This window comes from Ananas comosus, linkage group 25 (genome assembly GCF_001540865.1).
Source record: "Ananas comosus cultivar F153 linkage group 25, ASM154086v1, whole genome shotgun sequence".
NCBI classification, from domain to species: domain Eukaryota; kingdom Viridiplantae; phylum Streptophyta; class Magnoliopsida; order Poales; family Bromeliaceae; genus Ananas; species Ananas comosus.
Window position 1 is genome coordinate 804,150 of NC_033645.1, and position 21,302 is coordinate 825,451.

Genomic DNA, 21,302 nt, shown 5'->3' on the forward strand with positions numbered 1-21,302 from the left:
GCTGGCTAAATTACATACACTTTTTAGAAGTGTTGCTATATGTGAGGTCGTTAGATATATAGTGACACTTTAAGAGTGTATAACTTAAAAATAATCCTGCTAATTTACCAATACTTATTTAAGCATTTAGCAACCGCCGGAACCCTACCTCGTCGGCTCAGGCGCGGAGGAGGAGAAAAGCCAGGGGCTCTTCGTCTAAGGTTTTAATGGATTGAGTGAGGGCAGAAGGAAAGATGGTGATCTATATATATATATTTTTTTATTTTTTATGTTTGTAATCGGGATGAATAAGTTGGTGGGATGGGTTGAGTAGAGTAACATTTTATTTTTGGTTGGATTGAGCTTTATATTTAGACCTTAGTAGAATTTTTTAAAAATTTTCACATAAATGGAACACCTACACAAAAATAGAACATAAATATGTCGCTATAATTTAATTCTGTTGTAGTGCAGTATAACTTTTTTAGCATTTTGCTTAGCATAATATCATAATTGTGACTCCCGAAAAGTTTCTTTGTGCGACAAACAAATAATGAAATTTTAGAATAATCTCAATTGACATAGCCTAAAGAAACTCAAATTTTATAACATGAATGTTAATTAACTAATATATTTCTCTGTATTAAATTTTTCAACATATAGATAATTTCTCATCAAGATAGATATTTTTTGATTATAGATATTTTCTAGCTAATCAAGATAGATATTTCCTAGCTAATGCCAAGATAGATATTTTCTAGCGAATCCCACAAGATGACTCTCTGATCCCTTTACTGTTCGTCCTTTTCATGACGTTAGCGCAGCTGGTGAAGGACTTGATAATTCCTGATCATGTACATTGAACCCTTTTATGAGTAAACACACGTACACACACCCAAAAAAAAAAAGGGGGCTTAAAAAAGTTAAAGAAAAGTTTAAAAAGTAAGAAAAAGTAAGAGAAAAATTGCACCAAATGTTAATAAATTTGTATGACCAAACCAAACAGCGAGGATGTACGAACAGCCGTGTCAACGCGTGGCAGTTGGGCGAACTAAAAGCGCCAGCGAGAAACGGCTGAGGCAGTCCACATAGCGCAGATCGATTTAATGAGCCAAATAGAAGAGGCACTCCACATTGCATAATTAATTAATGACCCAAACCAAACTCCCATTAGCAAAAGCACTTTTCGTGGGGTTTACCTGGCCCTTTGATTGAGACCTTATCTTGATATCGTCCTTGGGCTCATGGGCTCACGGTCTACAGAAAGATTACGTTACGTGCGATGAAAAAATATAATAAAAAAATATTTTATTTGTTTCCATACGTAATATTAAGTTTTGCATATTACGATGAGCCGGTTATGATATATTTTATGCCCCTATATATTTTTTCTCTAATTTCATTTTATCTAATAACGTCAGATAGATCTCAATACCAAACTAAATCATAGTCTCAGTTCTCATTTAAAAGCATTTTTAATTTTTTTTAATGAAGATTATGTTTTTAACCATCACAGTATCTTTTACAAACTTCAAAAACTATGCAATAGTATTACCCCTAAAAGGATTTTTTTTATGAACTAATTCTCTAGAATTTTAAAATTTATAAAAAAAATCTTTTAAAATTATATTTGTAAAACTAACTCTCCTTTTACCACATAGGCGCAGAGGTGGATTTTTCTTATGAAGACGGTAAATCGTTACCGCATTCAATAAGGCGGTGAGCGATTCACCGTCTTACTAATATAATTAGCAAAGACGGTAAATGATTCACCGTCTTTTATTTATTTACTATTTTTTTTATGCCCCATATATAATATTAACAACCACAAAAAAATTACAACAATCATATATAATCTTAGCAACCTGAAAACCTAATAATCTATCCATATAATTCTAATATAAAAATTACAACAAATCACATATAATCTTAACAACCTGAAAATCCTAATAATCTATGCATATAATTCTAACAATCAAATAAAAATTTCAATAATCTATATATGCATACTAAAATCTCATTTTTTCTTTCTATTTTTTATTTAACAACCTCACTTTTTTCTATTTTTCATATAATCCATGTATAATCCTAACAACTTTATTTTTTTTCTATTTTTCATCTAAGAATCTCACTTTTTTTTATTTTTTACATAATCCACATACAGAAAAATATAAGGATTATATGGATAGATTATTAGAATTTTTAGGTTGTTAAAATTATATGTGATTTGTTATAATTTTTATGTGGTTGTTAAGATTATATATAAGATATAAGAAAAAATATTAAATAAGCAAAAGACGATGAATCATTCAACGTCTTTACTAATTATATTACTGAAGGCGGTAAATGATTCACCGCCTTCATAATAAAAATTTTACCTCACGCCTACGTAGCGAAAGAAAAGTTAATTTTATAAATATAATTTTTGGAGGGTCATTTCATAAATTTTAAAATTCTAGAGGGTTAGTTTATAAAAAAGTCATAAAAGGTCAGAATAAGTAATTAATGGTCCATAGTGGACCATGTCCACCCAAAAGATAATAATAATATTTTCTTTATCCCTTCTTTTGACTAAACCAATTCCTCACCCCCTCCTCTTATAGAGGAGTGTATATATATGTGTGGTTTGAGAGAAGCAAAATTAAAGAGGTATATTGCTTCTTCTTAATTAAGATGGAGAAACCAACTACAAGGCCAAAATCCATTGTTAGCATCTTCCACTTCCTCTCGAAGCCCACATCCTTAGTCTACATCCCCCCACACCCTCCCTATAGCCCTAGGGGAGAGAACACTTGCCCCAACAAGGGCTTCGCCGTGTCGCTGGTCCCCCGGGCGGCCCGGGTTCGCAAAGGCAAGAGCTCCTCCGGCGCCGAGGAGGAGCCGACGTCGCCAAAGGTGTCGTGCACCGGGCAGATAAAGCGCAAGAAGAAGAAGAAGAAGAATCAGCAGCAGCAGCAGCAGCAGCAGCAGCCATGCAGGACGTCGACGTTGCATGCCGACCGACGAGAAAACAATCGAATCTTTACGGAGAATACGAAAAGCAGTGCGATGGCGCCGCCGACGATGATGGTGGCGGTGGGGGAGATGAGGCGGTTCGCCAGCGGGCGCAAGGGGGGTGCGGCGGCGGCGGCGGCGGCGGCAGCGCTGAGGGAGTTTGATTGGGAGAAGGTTGAGAGGGAGATGAAGCTGGATGCAGAGAATGGTGGGGTGGTGAAGGAGGCAAGGAAGGAGGTGAACTTGTGGAAGAGGAGGGCCATGGCTTCAAGACCTATTCCTCTTGAGACTTGAGGTGCATAAGTAATGCATGCTAGGTGTTTGAGTTTACTTTTCATTTTCTTAGGTTAATTAGATCTTTGTGTAATAGATATGTTATATAAGTTTTCGTATTATTAAGTCGTTTTTAATGTTGAAAATTTCGAATCAACGATCGGCTCCGTTTGACTTAATTAAAAGTATAATTTCATAATTTTTTTGATATAGTTCACCTAATAATCAAAAGGACTTCAAATCAACGGCTAGAATAAAAAATCTCACATAAAGTGATGGGATGATACTAAAATTTTAGATCAAAAATATTGATCTTAGTTTACAAATTTTCATAGTTTGAATGTTTTTACACCGTTGAATTTACAAGCAGCTTACCATGATTATTAAAATTGTTGATTTTGAACTCCTTCGTTCACTAGATAAATTATATCAAAAATTATAATTTTATTATTTAGATACTTCAAATACTCTTGATCAAATCTATCGGAGCTGATTGTCAATTTGAAAGTTTCAACATGAAAAACGAATTGACGGTACGAAGACCACCGTATTTCTAAAAATATTTAAGCCTTAGCTCTCTCTTTTTCTCTCTCTATATATATTTGGATCTTGTAACTATGAAGGGAAGGTAAATGTAAAGGTTATGATCAAGTATATAAATGGTTAATTAGCAGCAAAGATACGATTTTATTTGTGCACTAAAGTTTATTAATTTAGAGGCAGAGGCGAGGAATTAAAGAGATGGAGAGATTGAAACTTGGGCTTGTCGAAGCCAGCTATTGATTAAGGAAGCTTTTAATTTACAATTTAATTTTATTATAGAAAAAAAATATTCTGGTAGTGGTTTGGGAAAACTTCAAAAACCTCCCTGTGATTTCGTACTTTCTCACTTTAATACCATGTGGTTTAAAGTGTATTAATTTGTTGTCCTATGATTTTAATTTTATTTTTCGGTAGCTTTTTCGTTAATATTTCGTTAAATTATATACAAAAAACTTCATATACCCACCTAGGTTTATCGAATATTTATTTTAGTATCCTTTAATTTTAACTTTATTACTGATTTTAAAAAAATAGTAAAATTGATAATAAAAAAAAAAAAGAAACCACAGGGCAATAAATTGATACACTTTAAACCATATAGTACTAAAGTGAGAAAGTGTGAAACCACATGGGGGTTTTTGAAGTTTTCCCTAATGGTTTAGTTTTAATATTGTGTTTTCCTATTGGGACTAGAGAAAGACCAAACAAACCTAGCTTGCTATAAATACGGTAATGACCTGCAAATTAACCTCAATTGTCATTTTTATCGCTGGGGCCATTTGATTCATGATTTGTAATATTTCAACAATTCTTCGTATTTTCTATTAAAAATATTTAAATTATTACTATTCAGCTCAAGTTGTGCAGTTATTAAAAATATTAGAGAAGTGGCAAAATCTATATAAGATTTTTAGATGGTAAAACATATTAGATTATTATGTGTCAGCACTGTAACAAAAATGGTGTATAGCAACATTTTTAAATGTCAGTACAGATAAAAAAAAATGCAGCTAGCTAAATTACCGACACTTCTCAAAAGTGTTGCTATATATGGAGTCACTATATATAAGACCGTCTTGATGTTTGGCACCTATTCCTCTAGCAACCTGTGGCGGAGAGACACGTGGCGATTGTAGCCTTCTACGGTCTCTGCGAGATCCTCGTGGCCAAACTCCAGCCGTCGGAACCCTACCTCGTTGGTTGCGGCAGCAAAAGAGAAGGGAGATGGTGTTCAATTTTTATTTTTATTTTTATTTTTATTTTTTATTTGTAATTGGCCTAGTGGGTTGGATGGGGTTGGTTAAGTAAAGGGACTTTTATTTTTAATTAGGTTTAACTTTATATTTAGAACTTAATAAATTTTTAAAAAAAGTTTTGGTAATGGAACACTTATACAAAAATATCTTAAAAAAATGTCCCTATAACCTAATTCTGTTGTAATACTTTTATTTTTATACTTGATGAAAATTATTAGTGGTCTATCTATACTACTTATAAAAGCGTGAGTTTTGAATTTTTTTCTCTTTCCCAAAATGCCGGTCCCTATTAATATAATTCCAATCACATACTAATAATATCATTCATTCAATTTAATAGAATAAATCACAATCGTACAATTTTTATTTTATTTTTAAATTATCATAAAATATATTAATTCTTAGTCATTAGATCTAATTCAATGACTGACGAATTAAGTATCTGTCACTTTTTTACCTAAATTGCCCTCAAATAGTACGTATGAAATTTCACTTTTTATATGCATGTCATATCTTCTAATAACCGCCGCCCACATAGTATCATATTTTATAACAAATAATATTTGCATATCTAAATATTTTATTTCTCACACATAATATCCGCCACCTATATAATATCCAATCATATAATACCTTCCGCATATATAATATTTAATCATATTTTTTAAAAGGTAAATATATAAAAATTATCTGAATTTTATCTATTAATATTTGAAATATGAGATATTTTTTCAATAAAATATAACATATAATTTACAATTTAAAAATTTAAATTTGTAGATAAATATGATTCACAAATTGATATTGATTTGAGATAATTATTAAAATAATTGTTGACACAGACAAACCTTTTTTAGTCGGAAAAAATATTGCATTTCATTTGCGAGAATAGAAAGAAATTTATACTTATCCAAATTTTTGTCAACNACCGAAGGATATTTGTTGTAAAATATTTTTCACAAGCGCCCCATAAAATAATATTCCATACTTATCAAAAAACCGAAAATCTCTATGCAACAAACATTGAAAATATTTTGTATCTACTATCTCTCAATTAGCTAATTAAAAAAAATTAGGTTTGAAAAATAAAATGATTTAAATAAGCTTATTAAATCAACTTTAAATTTTAAATTTGGTTCATAATTTCAAATGTGAATTAATATTTTAATTTAAAATTTGAAATTAATTAAAATTTCAATATTTTGGGTGTGTAAACAGCATTTCAAATTGAAAATAATTAATTAACTTGAAAATATATCAATTTTGAAAAATAGATGGGATGATAAATAAATTAATGTCTTTAATAATTATTTATATTGAAATAATGGATTCAAAATTAATTTCAAAATTTGAGTTTTATTCATAAATTTAAATCTAAATTTATTAATTTAAAATTTATAATTACTTCAAATTTTTATTCATAAATTTGGATACACATTAAAAAAAATTAATGTTAGAAAAAAATTAACTGATAAATAAATTTATACCCCCAATAATTACTTAAATTTTAAATATAAATATAAATTTAATTTAATTTAATGTTACGTGCATTGCACGTATACTATAACTAGTTCAATAAAAATATACTAGTTTTTAACAACCTCTCAAGCTCCAGTTTTTTGATAAGTTATCCTTAAACTATGAGGCTCGTGATCTTTTGATCCTCAAAATTTAATTCGTTATAATTTTTGACTCTCTTAGAAATGTTGGAATTAAGTCTCACAACTCAATTTAGTCGGCTAAATGTTGATGAATTTCTAATACGAAAGTGATGCATCAATGTTGTCATCAATGAGCTAGGTACCAATATTTAAGATGTCGTATCTTTTTTTACATTAGCGATTCGTTAATATTTAGTTAGTTAAATTAGGCCGTGGGACTTAATTAATTTCAACAATTCTTAAATTTTAAGTCAAAAAATTATAATAAATTAAAGTTTAAGGGCCAGTGTGTTATCTAAATTAGTTCTCTAAATTCGTCATGTGATGGTGCTAGTTCCAGTATGTTGTCTCTTCCATTACTTCTCCTCGCCCGGTAATATATACACCGGATGTTATAATTCATTTGATCTTCAACACATACTAAGAATATTTTGCACTATCTACGTGATACAAAATTTCTTTTCAACCAAACATTACAAATATATATATATTTTAAACATGATCCAGAATCGAAATTCCAAACATATATAAAGCCGGCTTAGATTGTTCTTTTGCTTCAAACATCTTCATGATACTTACAATAAAAAAAAACATGGTTAATTACATACAGGTCTTCGCAAATATAGTGAATTACGAATATATTCCTGTAAAGTTCAACTTTTATAAGTTATTCATGCAAAAGTTTTAATATTTTTAGATAAGTCCCTACTGTTAGAATATGTTAAATAAGTTTAGTTAACCATAGGTTAAATTCTTTACCCTAGTAACTTTTTAACATTTTTATTCCTCTTATATTATACTGTTATCATTTTTAGAGGGACATATTTATAATGATAAAATTAAAAATATAAATAATTTTCTGACGGTTCTCTAACGGTAACAAACCAAAGGAATATGTCTGAAAATATTACAACTTTTATAGGAATAACTTATGAAAGTTCAACTTTATAGGAATAAATTTGTAATTCATTATATTTGCAGGGACTTGTTTGCAATTAACCAAAAAAAAAACACTAATGTTTTTATAACTAATGATTATTTATTATTTAGTTTAATAACTTCCACATACATTGCGTTGAGGATTTGGTTTCTTTAACTCCAAGAGCCCATTTGTCACTCGAGTAACGCATGAACCAAAGCATAGTAATTAACTAATAATGTAATCCTAGTTATTTAGTATCTGTAGTGGTTATAGTAGTGGGTGAGGGATGACTCAATTGAAAGCTACTTTTGATCTTAAATGAGATGACTCCAAAACCACTTGCCATTTAAACAATGGATTATGTCCGTTGACTTAATTTAGATTAGCAACATGGTGAGCCTGTTAATGGTGTTTTACTCCGGAGATCGATCTGATACACAACAGTTCAGAAATAATGTTACCCGAGAGTTCGATCTGATACAAGCTTTAGGTCTTAGAAAGTTCAGCTTAGTTCCACACGCTCCGTCCTAGTGCTCTAAACAAAGCTGCATCGGACTAGAAACAAAAATAGTTGCATGGAGAGCCTCTCCATAACGGAGGAAGTCTACAGTACTACACATCATCAGTAACAAGTCATTCACATTTTTTTTTCTAAAAAAAAAATATAATAAAAATATTTTTCTATTAATCATGATGGGACAGGTAAATACAAAAGGGACAATCCTATTGGCTTAATGCCACGTTAGCAATATAACTGATGAATTTTTTAATTTTTTTCCTCCATAGAGAGACGAGATAATTGACAGCTCCTTACACGCAGTGCACAAATTTTAAGACGTTGTAAAAAAAAGTCCTATGCATTTGATACACCACCAAGCTGTCGAATCGTTGGTGCTAATTATTAATCCGAAAAGCTCAAATTGTAAGAAAAATACCAACTAATTCACCTAAAGTGCATATACGCAACGATCAAGAGTCTCAATTGTGACTCTACTCAATCTGACCTTCCGCCACGGCGCAGGATGTTAGTTCTTTTAAGCCAGCAAAAACCGCCCATTTTGGATTGGACCCAAACTTTCAATTCGGACTGGGCCAGGCCGGACAATGTTCTTTTTCTATTTTTTTTAAAAAAAATCATGCTTAAAGTAAACATAACCACACCCATTTTTAACTTTTAAAAAGAATTATTATTATTTTACAATTGAAAGGAACTGCAGTTTAGTGGGTAGGGGTGGAAACGAGCCGAGCTCGAGCGAGCTTATCTCTGCTCAAGCTTGGCTTGAAATTAATTTCGAGCCTAAATTTAGGCTCAAGCTTGGCTTGAAATTAATTCGAGCCAAGCCGGAGCGAGCTAATACTTCGAGTCGAGCGAGCTCGAGCCCTAAAACGAGCTGCTTGAAATTCTTAACATCATTCAATCTATACTTTAATTTTTATAAAATATTATAAAATTTGATATAAAAAATATCTAATAGTTTCATATAAATAAAGCATGAAATACGATATTATAATACTAAAAAAATTAGAAAAGCGATTCTACGAGGAAGTGAAAAGGAGAGAAAGAGAGCAATTAGAGTAGGATTTTGCTGGTTTGGTTTTGTGGCCCAATAATTTAAATTCTATATACATATAATATAAAGAACATAATATATATTATTTATATAATTAAATATATATATATATAAAATTATATATAGAGAGAGAGTTTGGCTACTATATAAAATTTTTATGAGTACAAACCCTTTATATTCATAAGTTTTCGAGCCGTTAGATTTATTCTTTTGATCATTTTCATCGCGTTAAATCATACTATTCAACGAACCACCCACTCAATCTTAGGGGACCGCTATCATTCTAATCGCACATCCAATGGCTGAAAATTTATGAAGTATAAAGGGTTTATACTTTATAAGAATTATTAGAGCCCGAGCATATATATATATAGAATAGGCTACTAAAACTATTAATAGCACAAACCGTTTGCTATTAGGTTTTCTGCCCTTAAATGAAAGGATGTGCGGTTAGGATGATAGTAGCCCCCTAGGGTTGAGTGGTGGCTAGTTGAATATTATGATCTACTGGTTGAAATTGGTCTAAAGGATAGATCTAACAGCAGAAAACTCGATAGCACAAATGCTTGGTATATCGATAGTATAATAGCCGAATTATATATTATATAAATATATATATATATATATATATATAGACAGATCTAACGGCAAAAAACTCAATAGTACAAAGCGCTAGTTACTTAGTATACATAGTATAGTAGCCGAACTATATATATAGAGAGAGAGGGAGTGGACTACTATATTATCGATAGTACTAAATACTTAGTACTAATGATTTTGTGCGTTAGATCATATTATTCAACTAACCAGCACCCACTTAACCTTAGGAGGATCACTGTCATTCTATACGCACATTCCTCATCCAAAGGTCGAAAATCTAATAGCAAGTGGTTGGTATTATTAATAGTTATAGTATATAAATAAATAAATAAATAAATAAATATAAATATAATATAAATACTTATATATATATTATATATAATATATATATATACATATATATATATTTCGATCTTTTCGAGCGTTAATTTGAGCGAGCCGAGTAATTCTCAAGGCCCGCTTTGAAATTAATTTCGAGCTTAAAATTTAGGCTCAAATTTGCTTATGAAATTAATTCAAGAGATTAAATTTAGGCTCAAGCTTGGCTTGAAATTAATTCGAACCGAGCTCAAGCGAGCCGAATATCGAGCTGGACGCGAGCCGAACACGAGCTAGCTCGCTCATTTGCCAGCCCTATTAGTGGGTGGTAGAAGCACTTTTTCAGATCTGACTTCTACTTTGTTTCAGCTGCCATGATCAGAGTTTTTTACAATTTGAGCAGCTTAATTATTTAATTAGTCCAACTTATAGAAACTTTCAGAATATTCTTCTCCTTAAAAGCAGAGAGAAACTCTTATATAAAACTTAATTAGCTCTACTTGAATAGTCATCCTATATAATACAGCATCTTACCAAGAGATTCTTACTCATTAGAAAAAAAAACTTGTAGAATTTTTTTATTTTTTATTGTTTATTTGTAAGTTTCTCTTTTATCGGAAAAGTTATTTTTCTTTATGCTTAATTAAAACGGTTTTATTCGGATATGGTTTCGAATAAAAAATTAAGATCCTTACACTTTCTGGTATCTTTACTTTATTATTTATTTCTCCATAATCTGGAAGGGTCTTTAAATTTTATAATGAATGGGCCTTTCAGATGGGCTTGTTTGTTGTTGACTAGAAATTTGACAGCTCACTATTCAAGATTCGTGCGACCAACATAAGTTGGTAGGGGAACGTGCTGAAGCAAACTGTTCAGATAAGCATCATTCCTTTTTACTTTTTTTTTTTTTTTTTTTGGTATTTTCGGTTTTTTGGCAAATAAAAAAATCTGGCATTTTTATTATAATAAAAATTAGAATCAAAATTTTAAAACTTCAAAAAGCAAAAAAGTCAACTCCTCTATTAGAATAGCATTATACCTTACAGCAAAACTAAATAGACGGTAAAATTATATATTAATTTTTTATTACGTGAATTAGAACTACTGATTCTAAGATAAAAATGTTTCTTTCAGTTTTCTATTGGCGTCTGGTTTTTTATGTATGTATTCAAAATATTTCAATGGGCATAAACAACTTATGCATTAGCTCGAATTTGAATTTAGATGTTTCTATTTTTTATGACATATTAAAATGCTCGAACTAATCCAAACTTTTAATTAAACTAATAGAAAATAATATTCTTTACCAATTTATATTCAACACTTTTGGAAAAGTTAGGCTACGAAGTTTGTATCAGCTTCAAAAAGTCCATCACTATAAAAAGTTCATACCAATTATTAAAAGAAAAAGGACTTTGTGGTTGATACCCGAGACACAAGTTCGAATCCTAATTGATTCACGTTTCTAACTAAGTTTATTTCTAAATGAAATAAACGAAATGGATAACGTGCTACCTATCTCTCAAACAGAAAAAATTTAAAAGAAAAAGGGTCCAAAACAAATGAAAATTTGTTGGATAGGTTGCATAGATGATGCTTTACAGTTCAGGTCACTGTTTTATAATTAGATCCGCACGCAATCATTTGATGCTGATCTAGCATTGCTTATATATATATATATTTTTTTTTTTTTTAAGAAAAAAATAGCAAGCTATCTACTTCATTCATTAAGTGAAATAAACTAAGCTTATAAGGTACAAGCAGCTAAGGCTTTCTAGAGGAGAAAAAAAGGTAGAAAAAGATAAAAATGAAGAAAAAGAACGGGAGATAAGACAAGACACCAAGCAGAAAAAGATGTTAGCGGATCGTGGCGGTTTGTGGTCGGCGGTAGTAAGTTGTCAGCAGAATTTACTCATTGCTTAGATAAAGTTTCATGCGAGCCGGCGAATCTAGAGGATTGGGGGTTCGTGAATAGAAGATAAAGTTGTTTCGCTCGGTCCAGACTACCCACCATGTAGCTGACAGTAAGGACGGACCCCTTTTTCTTTTCTCCGCATCTGGTAGATTGAGATTCCTTATCCAGAGATCTCGCGCTTCGTCTAGGGGATAGCGAGGTACTTCCGCGCCTTCCGTGTGTAGTAATAGATATTTGACGTGATCGAGACCGTCAAATATTTCTATTAGTAGAGTAGACACTATTTTGAAGTGATCGAGACCGTTCGTGCCTTGCTTGACCCACGGGTCACGCGATACCAACGCATCACCGGTTCACCGCACGCAAAACGGAACCCGACCCGACCCGACCCGACCCGAACCGAACCCGAAGTCCCCGCGCCTTCGACGCTGCAGCGCCCCTCCCCGCGCGCCACACCACGCTTGCTTCCATCATCGTCCCTCCACGTGTCCTTTGAATTCCCCGCTCGCATACGCATATAAAATAAATATAAATATATTATTTTAAAGCGTTACATATTTTTTTGAATATTTTCGTCATTTTTAAGAATTGACCGTCACGCTTGCTCGCGTGGCCGAATCGCGACCCTGACAACACCTTCCACGACACCTAACCCCAGGTGTATCCGTACGCATTTGCACCACATCTAATCAAAATTTAATCCGAGATATGAGTTAACATTTAAGAATTTATGATTACTATAAAAAATTTAAGTGTGATGACACAGAATCATGCCGAAAAAATACTGGCACGATACGACATGATGCGTACAAAATTGTGTCGATCCGTGTCGGTCATAAAAATACGTATATGTTGACACATAATTACATAAATTTTTTTTAACAATAAAATATTATAATTGCTTATTATTTATATTTATCGAGTCTTTTTAATTTTATTAAAACTATAATTTTTTTAAAAAAAAGAGTTTTGAATTGTACTATCGACATAGAATCTATATAGTATCGATATTTTGTTGGTACAATACCTCAAATTAGATGCTGTCGGTGTAGATGGGTATATAAATTCTTGATTATTATTTACTAAAGCTTCAAAGAAATATTATTTAAAGAAAAAATGTGCTTAAAATTTATATTTCTTTATATATATATATATATACTATCAATAGTATCAAGCCCTTGGTACTATTGAGTTTTCGGCCGTTGGATGAAAGGATGTGCGGTTAGGATGATAGTGGTCCTCGGTTAAATTGATAGTGGTCCCCTAAGGTTGAGTGGGTGGTTGGTTTAATAGTATAATCTAACGGGTGGAAAGGATCAAAGGATAGATTTAACGGTAGAAAACTCAATAGTACCAAAGGCTTAGTACCATCGATAGTATGGTAGCTTCTCTCTCTCTCTCTCTCTCTCTCTCTCTCTCTCTCATATAACTAGGCTACTATGCTATTAATAGCACGAAGCACTTGTACTACCCAGTTTTCCGCCGTTAGACTCACCTCTTTGATCATTTTCACCTGTTAGATATTTAGATCATACTATTCAACCAACCATCTACTCAACCCTATGGGACCCACATCATCCTAACCACACATCTCTCAATCCAATGGCCGAAAACTTGGTAGCACCAATGATTTGGTGCTATTAATAGCATAATAGGCTAGTTTTATATATATATATATATATATATAAATATATAGAATTAGGCTACTATACTATCTATAGTACGGGAGCTCCCGTACTACAGTGTTGTTTTCGATCTTAGGGCGTTCAAATCAACGATCCACACCGTTAAATATGATCTAGGGTATATGAAGTTTTTAGGAATAAAATTTTAGTTCTTTTCGATATCGTTTATTTAGTAAATAAATTATGTCAAAATGGACGGTGGGAATTGAATACTCTTTAAAATTTGAGCATAGGACTTTTAAATTCAAGATCAAGAATGTTAACCTTAATCTATATAGTTTAAAGAATTTTCTATCAAAATTTGAAGAAATTTAGATTCTTCTACACCGTTAAACTCCAAACTCGTCATAATAGCCATTGAAATTTGACAATTTTGAAATATTTTGATCATAAAGTAATTAAACTATGTCGAAAAAATATAAAATTTTATTTCTAAAAACTTTAAATACCCTAGATCAGTTTTAACGGTGTGGATCGTTGATTTGAACGCCCGAAGATCGAAAACAACACTATAGTACGGGAGCTCCCGTACTATAGATAGTATAGTAGCCGGACTCTATATATATAATGAGATGTAGGCGTGACCGTCATGCAGGCATTGTTGTTCTCCACCTCGTCCAACTCTAACACGTTACCCAGTTCCAAATTAATCATTAAACCTTAAAATTAAATAATGTTTTCAATTTAATTTACTTAACTTATTTACATGTTGAGATCTCCGCGATCTCGACGCTCGTTGTATTGTGTGGCACTGGAGAAGCTCACAGTTGTCCACCAACCAATACCACCCTTCGTCCTCCTCCTCCTCCTCCGCCGCCACCGCCACCTCCTCCTCCTCCGCCGGCACCGCCGCCGTAGCCTCCGCCGCCGATGGCGTCCTCCGACGCGGCGGAGGACTCGTCGGAGAAGCCCTTGCTCCTCCACGGCGACCTCGACCTCTGGATCCTCGAGGCGCGGCGCCTCCCCAACATGGACCTGTTCTCCGAGCGCCTCCGCCGCTGCTTCTCCGCGTGCCGACCCCCGATCCGCTCCTCCTCCAACCCCGAGCACGGCCATGGCGGCGGCCACCACCACATGAAGGGGAAGATCATCACCAGCGACCCCTACGTCACCGTCTCCGTCGCCGGCGCAGTGGTGGCGCGCACCCGCGTGATCCCCAACTCCCAGGACCCCGAGTGGGGGGAGCACTTCGTGGTCCCCCTCGCCCACCGCGCCGCCGCCGTGGAGTTCCACGTCAAGGACAACGACGTCTTCGGCGCGCAGCTCATCGGCACCGCCTCCGTCCCCGCGCACCGCCTCCTCGCCGACTCCGGCGAGGAGGTGCGCGGGTGGTTCCCCGTGATCGGCCCCTCGGGTAAGCCCCACAAGCCCGACACCGCGCTCCTCGTCGCCCTCCGCTTCGTCCCCCTCGACCGGAGCCCTAGCTACCTCCCCGGGATCGCCGGGGACCCGGGGAGCGGCGGGGTCCGGGACGCGTACTTCCCCCTCCGCCGCGGCGGGGCCGTGACGCTGTACCAGGACGCGCACGTGCGGGAGGGGGAGCTCCCCCCCATCGAGCTCGAGGAAGGGAGCTCCTTCCGCCACGGCACGTGCTGGGAGGACATATGCCACGCGATCCTCGAGGCGCACCATTTGATCTACATCGTGGGGTGGTCGGTGTACCACAAGGTGAGGCTCGTGAGGGAGCCGACGCGGCCGATCCCGAGCGCCGGGAAGCTCACGCTCGGGGAGCTCCTCAAGTACAAGTCCCAGGAGGGGGTGCGGGTGTGCCTGCTCGTGTGGGACGATAAGACGTCGCACGACAAGCTCCTCATCAAGACGGTAAGGCCGATCGCGACCACTTTCCCCCAATTGTTGTTGGAATTGTGATTGTGATTGTGATTGTGTACTGTGGCGACATTTTTGCGGTCAAAATGATGAATTTTTCAGTGATAATCAATTTGTTGTTTGATATGAACGGTAGCAACTTATGCACGAGAAATTTGAGCGCATAAAGTGTTTGTTATTTGTCCTAATAGGCAAGTTTATGGCTTGCCCATGCATACACCCTTGTGCCATGGTTGAAGTTCACAGAAAATGACTTTTTGGCATTGTTGGATTCGATTTCTATTTCTTTGGAACACAAATTTTTTTGTTTTAGTACAGGACGAATGATGTTAATTCCTGGGACGAGGTGATACTAATTGTGCAACTTTGAGGATGCTCAAATAGCCATACGAGCTTCGAGGCGGTATATGTCAATACATAGCTATTAACTCTCTCAATTGTAGTACTTCCTCAATATAATTCACTAATTCTCTTTATCCGGGCTGCTGCTTAAGATTCTTATTGTTGTTTCAGTGTTCTTCCTATTTTAGTAAATCTGATTTCTAGTTTTTCTTTAGCTGTATACTTTTGCGCCATGTCCATCTCTAATTCAGCTTTTTTTCGGAGTCCACTATAAATTCTGTGACATATATAGCATATAATATATGTGGAACTATCAACAGTTCTAATCATTTGAAAGGTTCTGTTTCTATCCGGTTACTGACAAGAAATTGAATTAAACCGAACTTTTGGTCAAGCACATCATGCAAGTTTATAAACATGTCCTAGTCATTTTCCTTCTTTTGCTTATGCTCAACTTGCAATTTATTGATGTTTCTGGCACTGTATTTGGGTAATTCTGCAGGGGGGAGTGATGCAGACTCATGATGAAGAAACTAGAAAGTTCTTCAAGCATTCTTCGGTAATTTGTGTGCTGGCACCTCGTTATGCCAGCAGCAAGCTTAGCATTTTTAAACAGCAGGCAGGTTCCAACATCAATTGCTATGAGTATCAATGTTACTTTATCCTATTAATGTGCTCTATAGTTTATCTTATATGACACATTAGAGAAGAATGAACTTTGAATATTTTGATTTCACAGCTGAACAATTATGACCTTATTTTCACTTCGGTTAGAACCCAGATTTTTGCAGCATTTTCCATCATATTGTATCATGATACATTTTTTCGCAGTCTGTTCCGTGTATAACTTGTGCCATTTCTTCTAAACTGTGGATTAATTTCCTCTGCTTTGGATGCAGGTTGTAGGGACTCTCTTTACCCACCATCAAAAATGTTTACTGGTTGACACACAGGCTTCTAGAAATAACCGCAAAATTACAGCTTTCATTGGAGGTCTTGATCTTTGTGATGGCCGTTATGATACACCAGAGCATAGGCTTTTCCGTGATCTTGACACTGTATTTCAAAATGATATCCACAATCCCACCTTTGCTGTGAGTACAATTTTCCCTTGAATATGCCATTGAATACCTTATACTTTAAGTCGCCTACATACGGACCTTTCCTATATAAGCTGACTTAAGGTTGGCACTCTGTTTCAAAGTGATTTCCGCATTTGCACATTTGCTGTGTGTCATAGTTTTGCTTGACATTCCTTTTAATTCCTTATATGTTTTTGCCTTTATCAGTATCTATGGTTTCTGCATTAGTCAAACTTAATGCAGTCCTATAGTAGAATGACTTCCACTGCTGTTAAGCTGGAGATGTAAAATTCATTAGCTTGAGGAAAATTGTTCTTCCCAGACTCTTGTTAGTTTATTTCTATATTCTTTTCTTTTGCTTGTTTATATACTGTGTGATGTTATTGCGACCAAATGCTCTTATATTCTGGTCTTTACTATCATTTTATATATATATATATATATATATATATATATCATTTTCTTATTATCATCCATATATTATATTCTTATTTGTAGGCAGAAACTAAAGGCCCAAGACAACCATGGCATGATCTACATTGCAAAATTGAAGGCCCCGCTGCGTATGATATCCTTACAAACTTTGAACAACGTTGGCGTAAGGCAACAAAGTGGCGTGATCGCTTTAAAAGAGCTTCTCACTGGAAAGATGACGCCTTGATAAAACTCGAGCGAATTTCATGGATACTCAGTCCATCTTCAACTGTTCCAAACGATGATCCAAGTCTATGCGTTTCTAGTGAGGAAGATCCTGAAAACTGGCATGTTCAGGTTGTATAATATGCAGTTTTTATGTTCTGTTGTTATGTTTATTTCGAATTTTAATGACTTCTTAAAATGATTTAATTTTGAAAGTCTCTTTAGGTTTTCCGGTCTATAGACTCTGGATCAGTGAAAGGATTTCCCAAAGATTGTCAAGAAGCTTCAGAAAAGGTTGTTGCAATACCATTTTGAGAAATTATGCTTGTTCCAACCTACCATTCAACTCTTACTGGCTTATTTTTCAATGTGTTGTTTGCAGAACCTTGTCTGTCGAAAGAATCTAACAATAGATAAGAGCATCCACACAGCATATGTTAGGGCTATTAGATCAGCTCAACATTTCATATATATTGAGAACCAATATTTTCTTGGTTCTTCATATGGTTGGCCATCCTACAAGAATGCAGGTTTGTGTATTCTCTTTTCTGCACTATTTTTTAAAGCCATTGTTTAGAAGTACATATTTGGCATTCATAACATTCCAATATAACCATTTTGGCATTAATTTTGAGTTTTGATAATTCTGTGCTTATGATGTTCAATGAACTGTAAGTCATAGTTAGTTTGTTGTAAATATTTTCTGGTAGTACCTTTTGAGGTTTCTGAATACAGAAATTTGCTGGCATTGACAGGTGCTGATAATCTGATACCGATGGAATTGGCCTTAAAAGTAGCAAGCAAGATTAGAGCCGGAGAACGATTTGCGGTATATGTGGTCATTCCGATGTGGCCTGAAGGAGTCCCAACTGCTGCCTCCGTGCAAGAAATTCTTTTCTGGCAGGTAATTATTATTCTTTTCGAAGTTACATAACCAAGTATTAGTATTTGGGAAATCTGCAAATTGTTTTTCATTTTGATTTTCTGACTTTCTTGAGGGAATGAATTATTAAGCTTTGACAGATATATTCATTTCCTATTAACACTACAGTTCCTTGTCCTTTTTGAATTCCTAGTTAATTACTGGAGCATTTTTCACATTATTTGGCCAATTCGGTTTTCTTTTTCTTTTTTTTTTTGGGGGAGAATTTATCTGATCTTTCTATTTTTCCAATTAAATTGCCATGGATATCAATCATACATTGTGCCTCTCTTTAACTGTTAGGATGTTTTTATCCTTGCAGAGCCAGACCATGCAGATGATGTATGAAATCATTGGGCAAGAGATCAGATCATCAAATCTTGAGAATGCACATCCACAAGACTACCTGAATTTCTACTGTCTTGGCAACAGGGAAGAACTGCCCGAAGACGACAACCAGACTGATAATCAGTCTACAGATAAAAGTACAGCGGTAATTCCTACTTTGACTTAACTTATATGTACACAGTAACTTTCTAAGTCTGATAATATCTAATCAAAAGAATAAGTTAAAATATGTCCCATAGTTTTACTTGTCCTTGTTCAGTAGAATTTACACATTTTGTTTCTCAAATATACTCAGGCCCTAAGTCGAAAATTCCGCCGTTTCATGATCTATGTTCACGCAAAAGGGATGATTATAGATGATGAGTATGTGATTTTGGGATCAGCTAATATCAATCAGAGATCTCTAGCTGGGTCAAGAGACACTGAAATTGCTATGGGTGCATACCAACGCCATCATACATGGGCAGAGAAGAAGAGACATCCACGTGGCCAGGTTGGAAGTTAGTTACCTTTTCTCATTATTTTCTCTACCTTCAATGAAATTGCCATCATATCTCAATACATGCTTAATTTCTATAGCTTCTCAACAAATGAATCTCTCTGCAAGTGCAACTACTCATTCGGCAAGTAGCTTAGTCGACTAAAAGACACGTCATGAGGAAGAATGTGATATTTTTGCTTGCTATTTTGTTGCATATGAGTGAAAAAACAAATCATTATATTCTCTTTTGTGTAAAATCGAGTCAAATGGTCATTTAGGATGACATATGAACTGAAATATCTGCATTGCTTGGCAAGACAAGTTTTCTATTTTACGGGTAATTAATTCTTAACAATTTTGAATGTATCTTACAGAAAGTATCACAAACTTCTACAGGTATATGGATACAGGATGTCGCTGTGGGCAGAGCATCTTGGCTTGGTAGACAACCGATTTAAGGAACCCCAGAGTTTGGACTGCGTAAAACTTGTCAATGAGATAGCTGAGAAGAATTGGGCCAAATTCACTGCCGAGGAAATGAGGACACTGCAAGGGCACCTTCTAAAATACCCGGTAAAGGTCGAAGCAGACGGCGAGGCGGGGCCACTTCCCAACCAAGAGTGCTTCCCCGATGTCGGTGGAAGGATTTTCGGAGCATCCACTTCGCTCCCTGATGCACTAACCATGTAGAGAAGTCGCGAGACAGCTTATCACTATTTAAAGGCCGGAATATAATTAGGTTTTTGCAAGATTGCTTCATTTATTCTTCAATTTTCCATCTTATTTCAACCTAGTAAAAACAAACAAAATACATTGGAGAAAAGGAAGATGTTGTTCCCTACTGGAAGAACTATACTTATTGGAAGTCGAAGCTTTGGTTTTTTTAATCCTTTTGCTTCTCATTTCTGTTAATTTACGTGATAAAAACATTTGATGTGCTTGATTTGTTGAACATTGGTTGTATAGTGTTTAGGTCCAGTGGATTGTGGATGTATTTTTTTGTACAAATAAATCATAATGGTGAAATGTGGATGTGTTTTCATGTGTCACTCGCGTAGCATCTTCCAACCTGCCGGTTGCAATAAGTTAAAATTAATGTTTATTATTTTATTAATTTATTCCCATCATTTCAAGTTTTATCTACTTTTTATTTTTTTTTAGAGAAAAAAGGGTATAAGTTATCGGCTTCATTCTTTGGTAATGAATTAAACTATATGGTTGAGAAAATTATTTCTTTTGAGAGAATAAAAATAAGACGAAAAGATTAAAAAAACTAAAAGTAAAAAAAAAAAGTTAATAGAGTTTTAATGTATCTGCAATGAATTAGAATATTAGAATATATGGCTGAGAAAATCGAATCTTTTAAGAGAATAAAAAGTGAGATAAACGGATTAAAAAAATAAAAAACATAAAAAAGTCAATACAGTTTTACTGTATCTACAACGGAGTTCAACGCTCATTCAAAATCACAACGCTTCCATATTTTGCGGTTTCTACCACTATTTTATAATGCCAGAAAACAAATTATTTTTCTTTTAAAAGAATGTTGTTAGCGAAGCAATCCAAACTACGCTGTTTTTTTTCCACTATCGCTAGCGCAGTGTTGGTCGCCCACCGTTTGTTATCTTCTTTCTCGCGATTTTCACTGTAATACATTTTTGCTGAAAAAGTGTGAATCTTATGCGAAATACTGCATAAAATAATTGATACCTAAAATTTTACAAATTTTAACTTTATAAGGAATTGGTAGTATTTATAACTTTTCTAAGAAAATATATCCTAACTTAACTAAATGTCATGCTATTTAATGAAATTTTATATAATTAACATGTAGCTAAATTCATTAAATTCTAATAACACTCGAAAGAGGAATTTTCTAACTCAAAAGGAATGAAAGTTAGATAGTAAAATAATTTTTTTTTAAAATTTAGTTATTTATTT

General features: G+C 34.5%; 2 protein-coding genes across 2 annotated transcripts; both read left to right on the top strand.

Moving 5' to 3' along the window:
- Positions 2,594–3,947, top strand: LOC109703572 (uncharacterized protein At1g76070-like). The gene has a single exon (XM_020224228.1). It carries the CDS (start codon positions 2,653–2,655, stop codon positions 3,265–3,267), a length of 615 nt encoding a protein of 204 aa, XP_020079817.1. The 5' UTR covers positions 2,594–2,652; the 3' UTR covers positions 3,268–3,947.
- On the top strand, positions 14,428–20,410 carry LOC109703465 (phospholipase D delta-like). The gene is made up of 10 exons (XM_020224057.1): positions 14,428–15,541; positions 16,392–16,508; positions 16,789–16,983; positions 17,470–17,742; positions 17,836–17,904; positions 17,993–18,140; positions 18,366–18,514; positions 18,855–19,025; positions 19,176–19,373; positions 19,758–20,410. Exons 1-10 carry the CDS (start codon positions 14,591–14,593, stop codon positions 20,049–20,051), a joined length of 2,565 nt encoding a protein of 854 aa, XP_020079646.1. The 5' UTR covers positions 14,428–14,590; the 3' UTR covers positions 20,052–20,410.

Bases quoted from the DNA above. Each gene is read 5' to 3' on its own strand.
- LOC109703572 (XM_020224228.1), top strand. From the start codon at position 2,653: ATGGAGAAACCAACTACAAGGCCAAAATCCATTGTTAGCATCTTCCAC.
- LOC109703465 (XM_020224057.1), top strand. From the start codon at position 14,591: ATGGCGTCCTCCGACGCGGCGGAGGACTCGTCGGAGAAGCCCTTGCTC. The intron at 15,542-16,391 runs GTAAGGCCGATC...GTAATTCTGCAG, and splicing joins ACAAGCTCCTCATCAAGACG to GGGGGAGTGATGCAGACTCA. The intron at 16,509-16,788 runs GCAGGTTCCAAC...CTTTGGATGCAG, and splicing joins TTAGCATTTTTAAACAGCAG to GTTGTAGGGACTCTCTTTAC.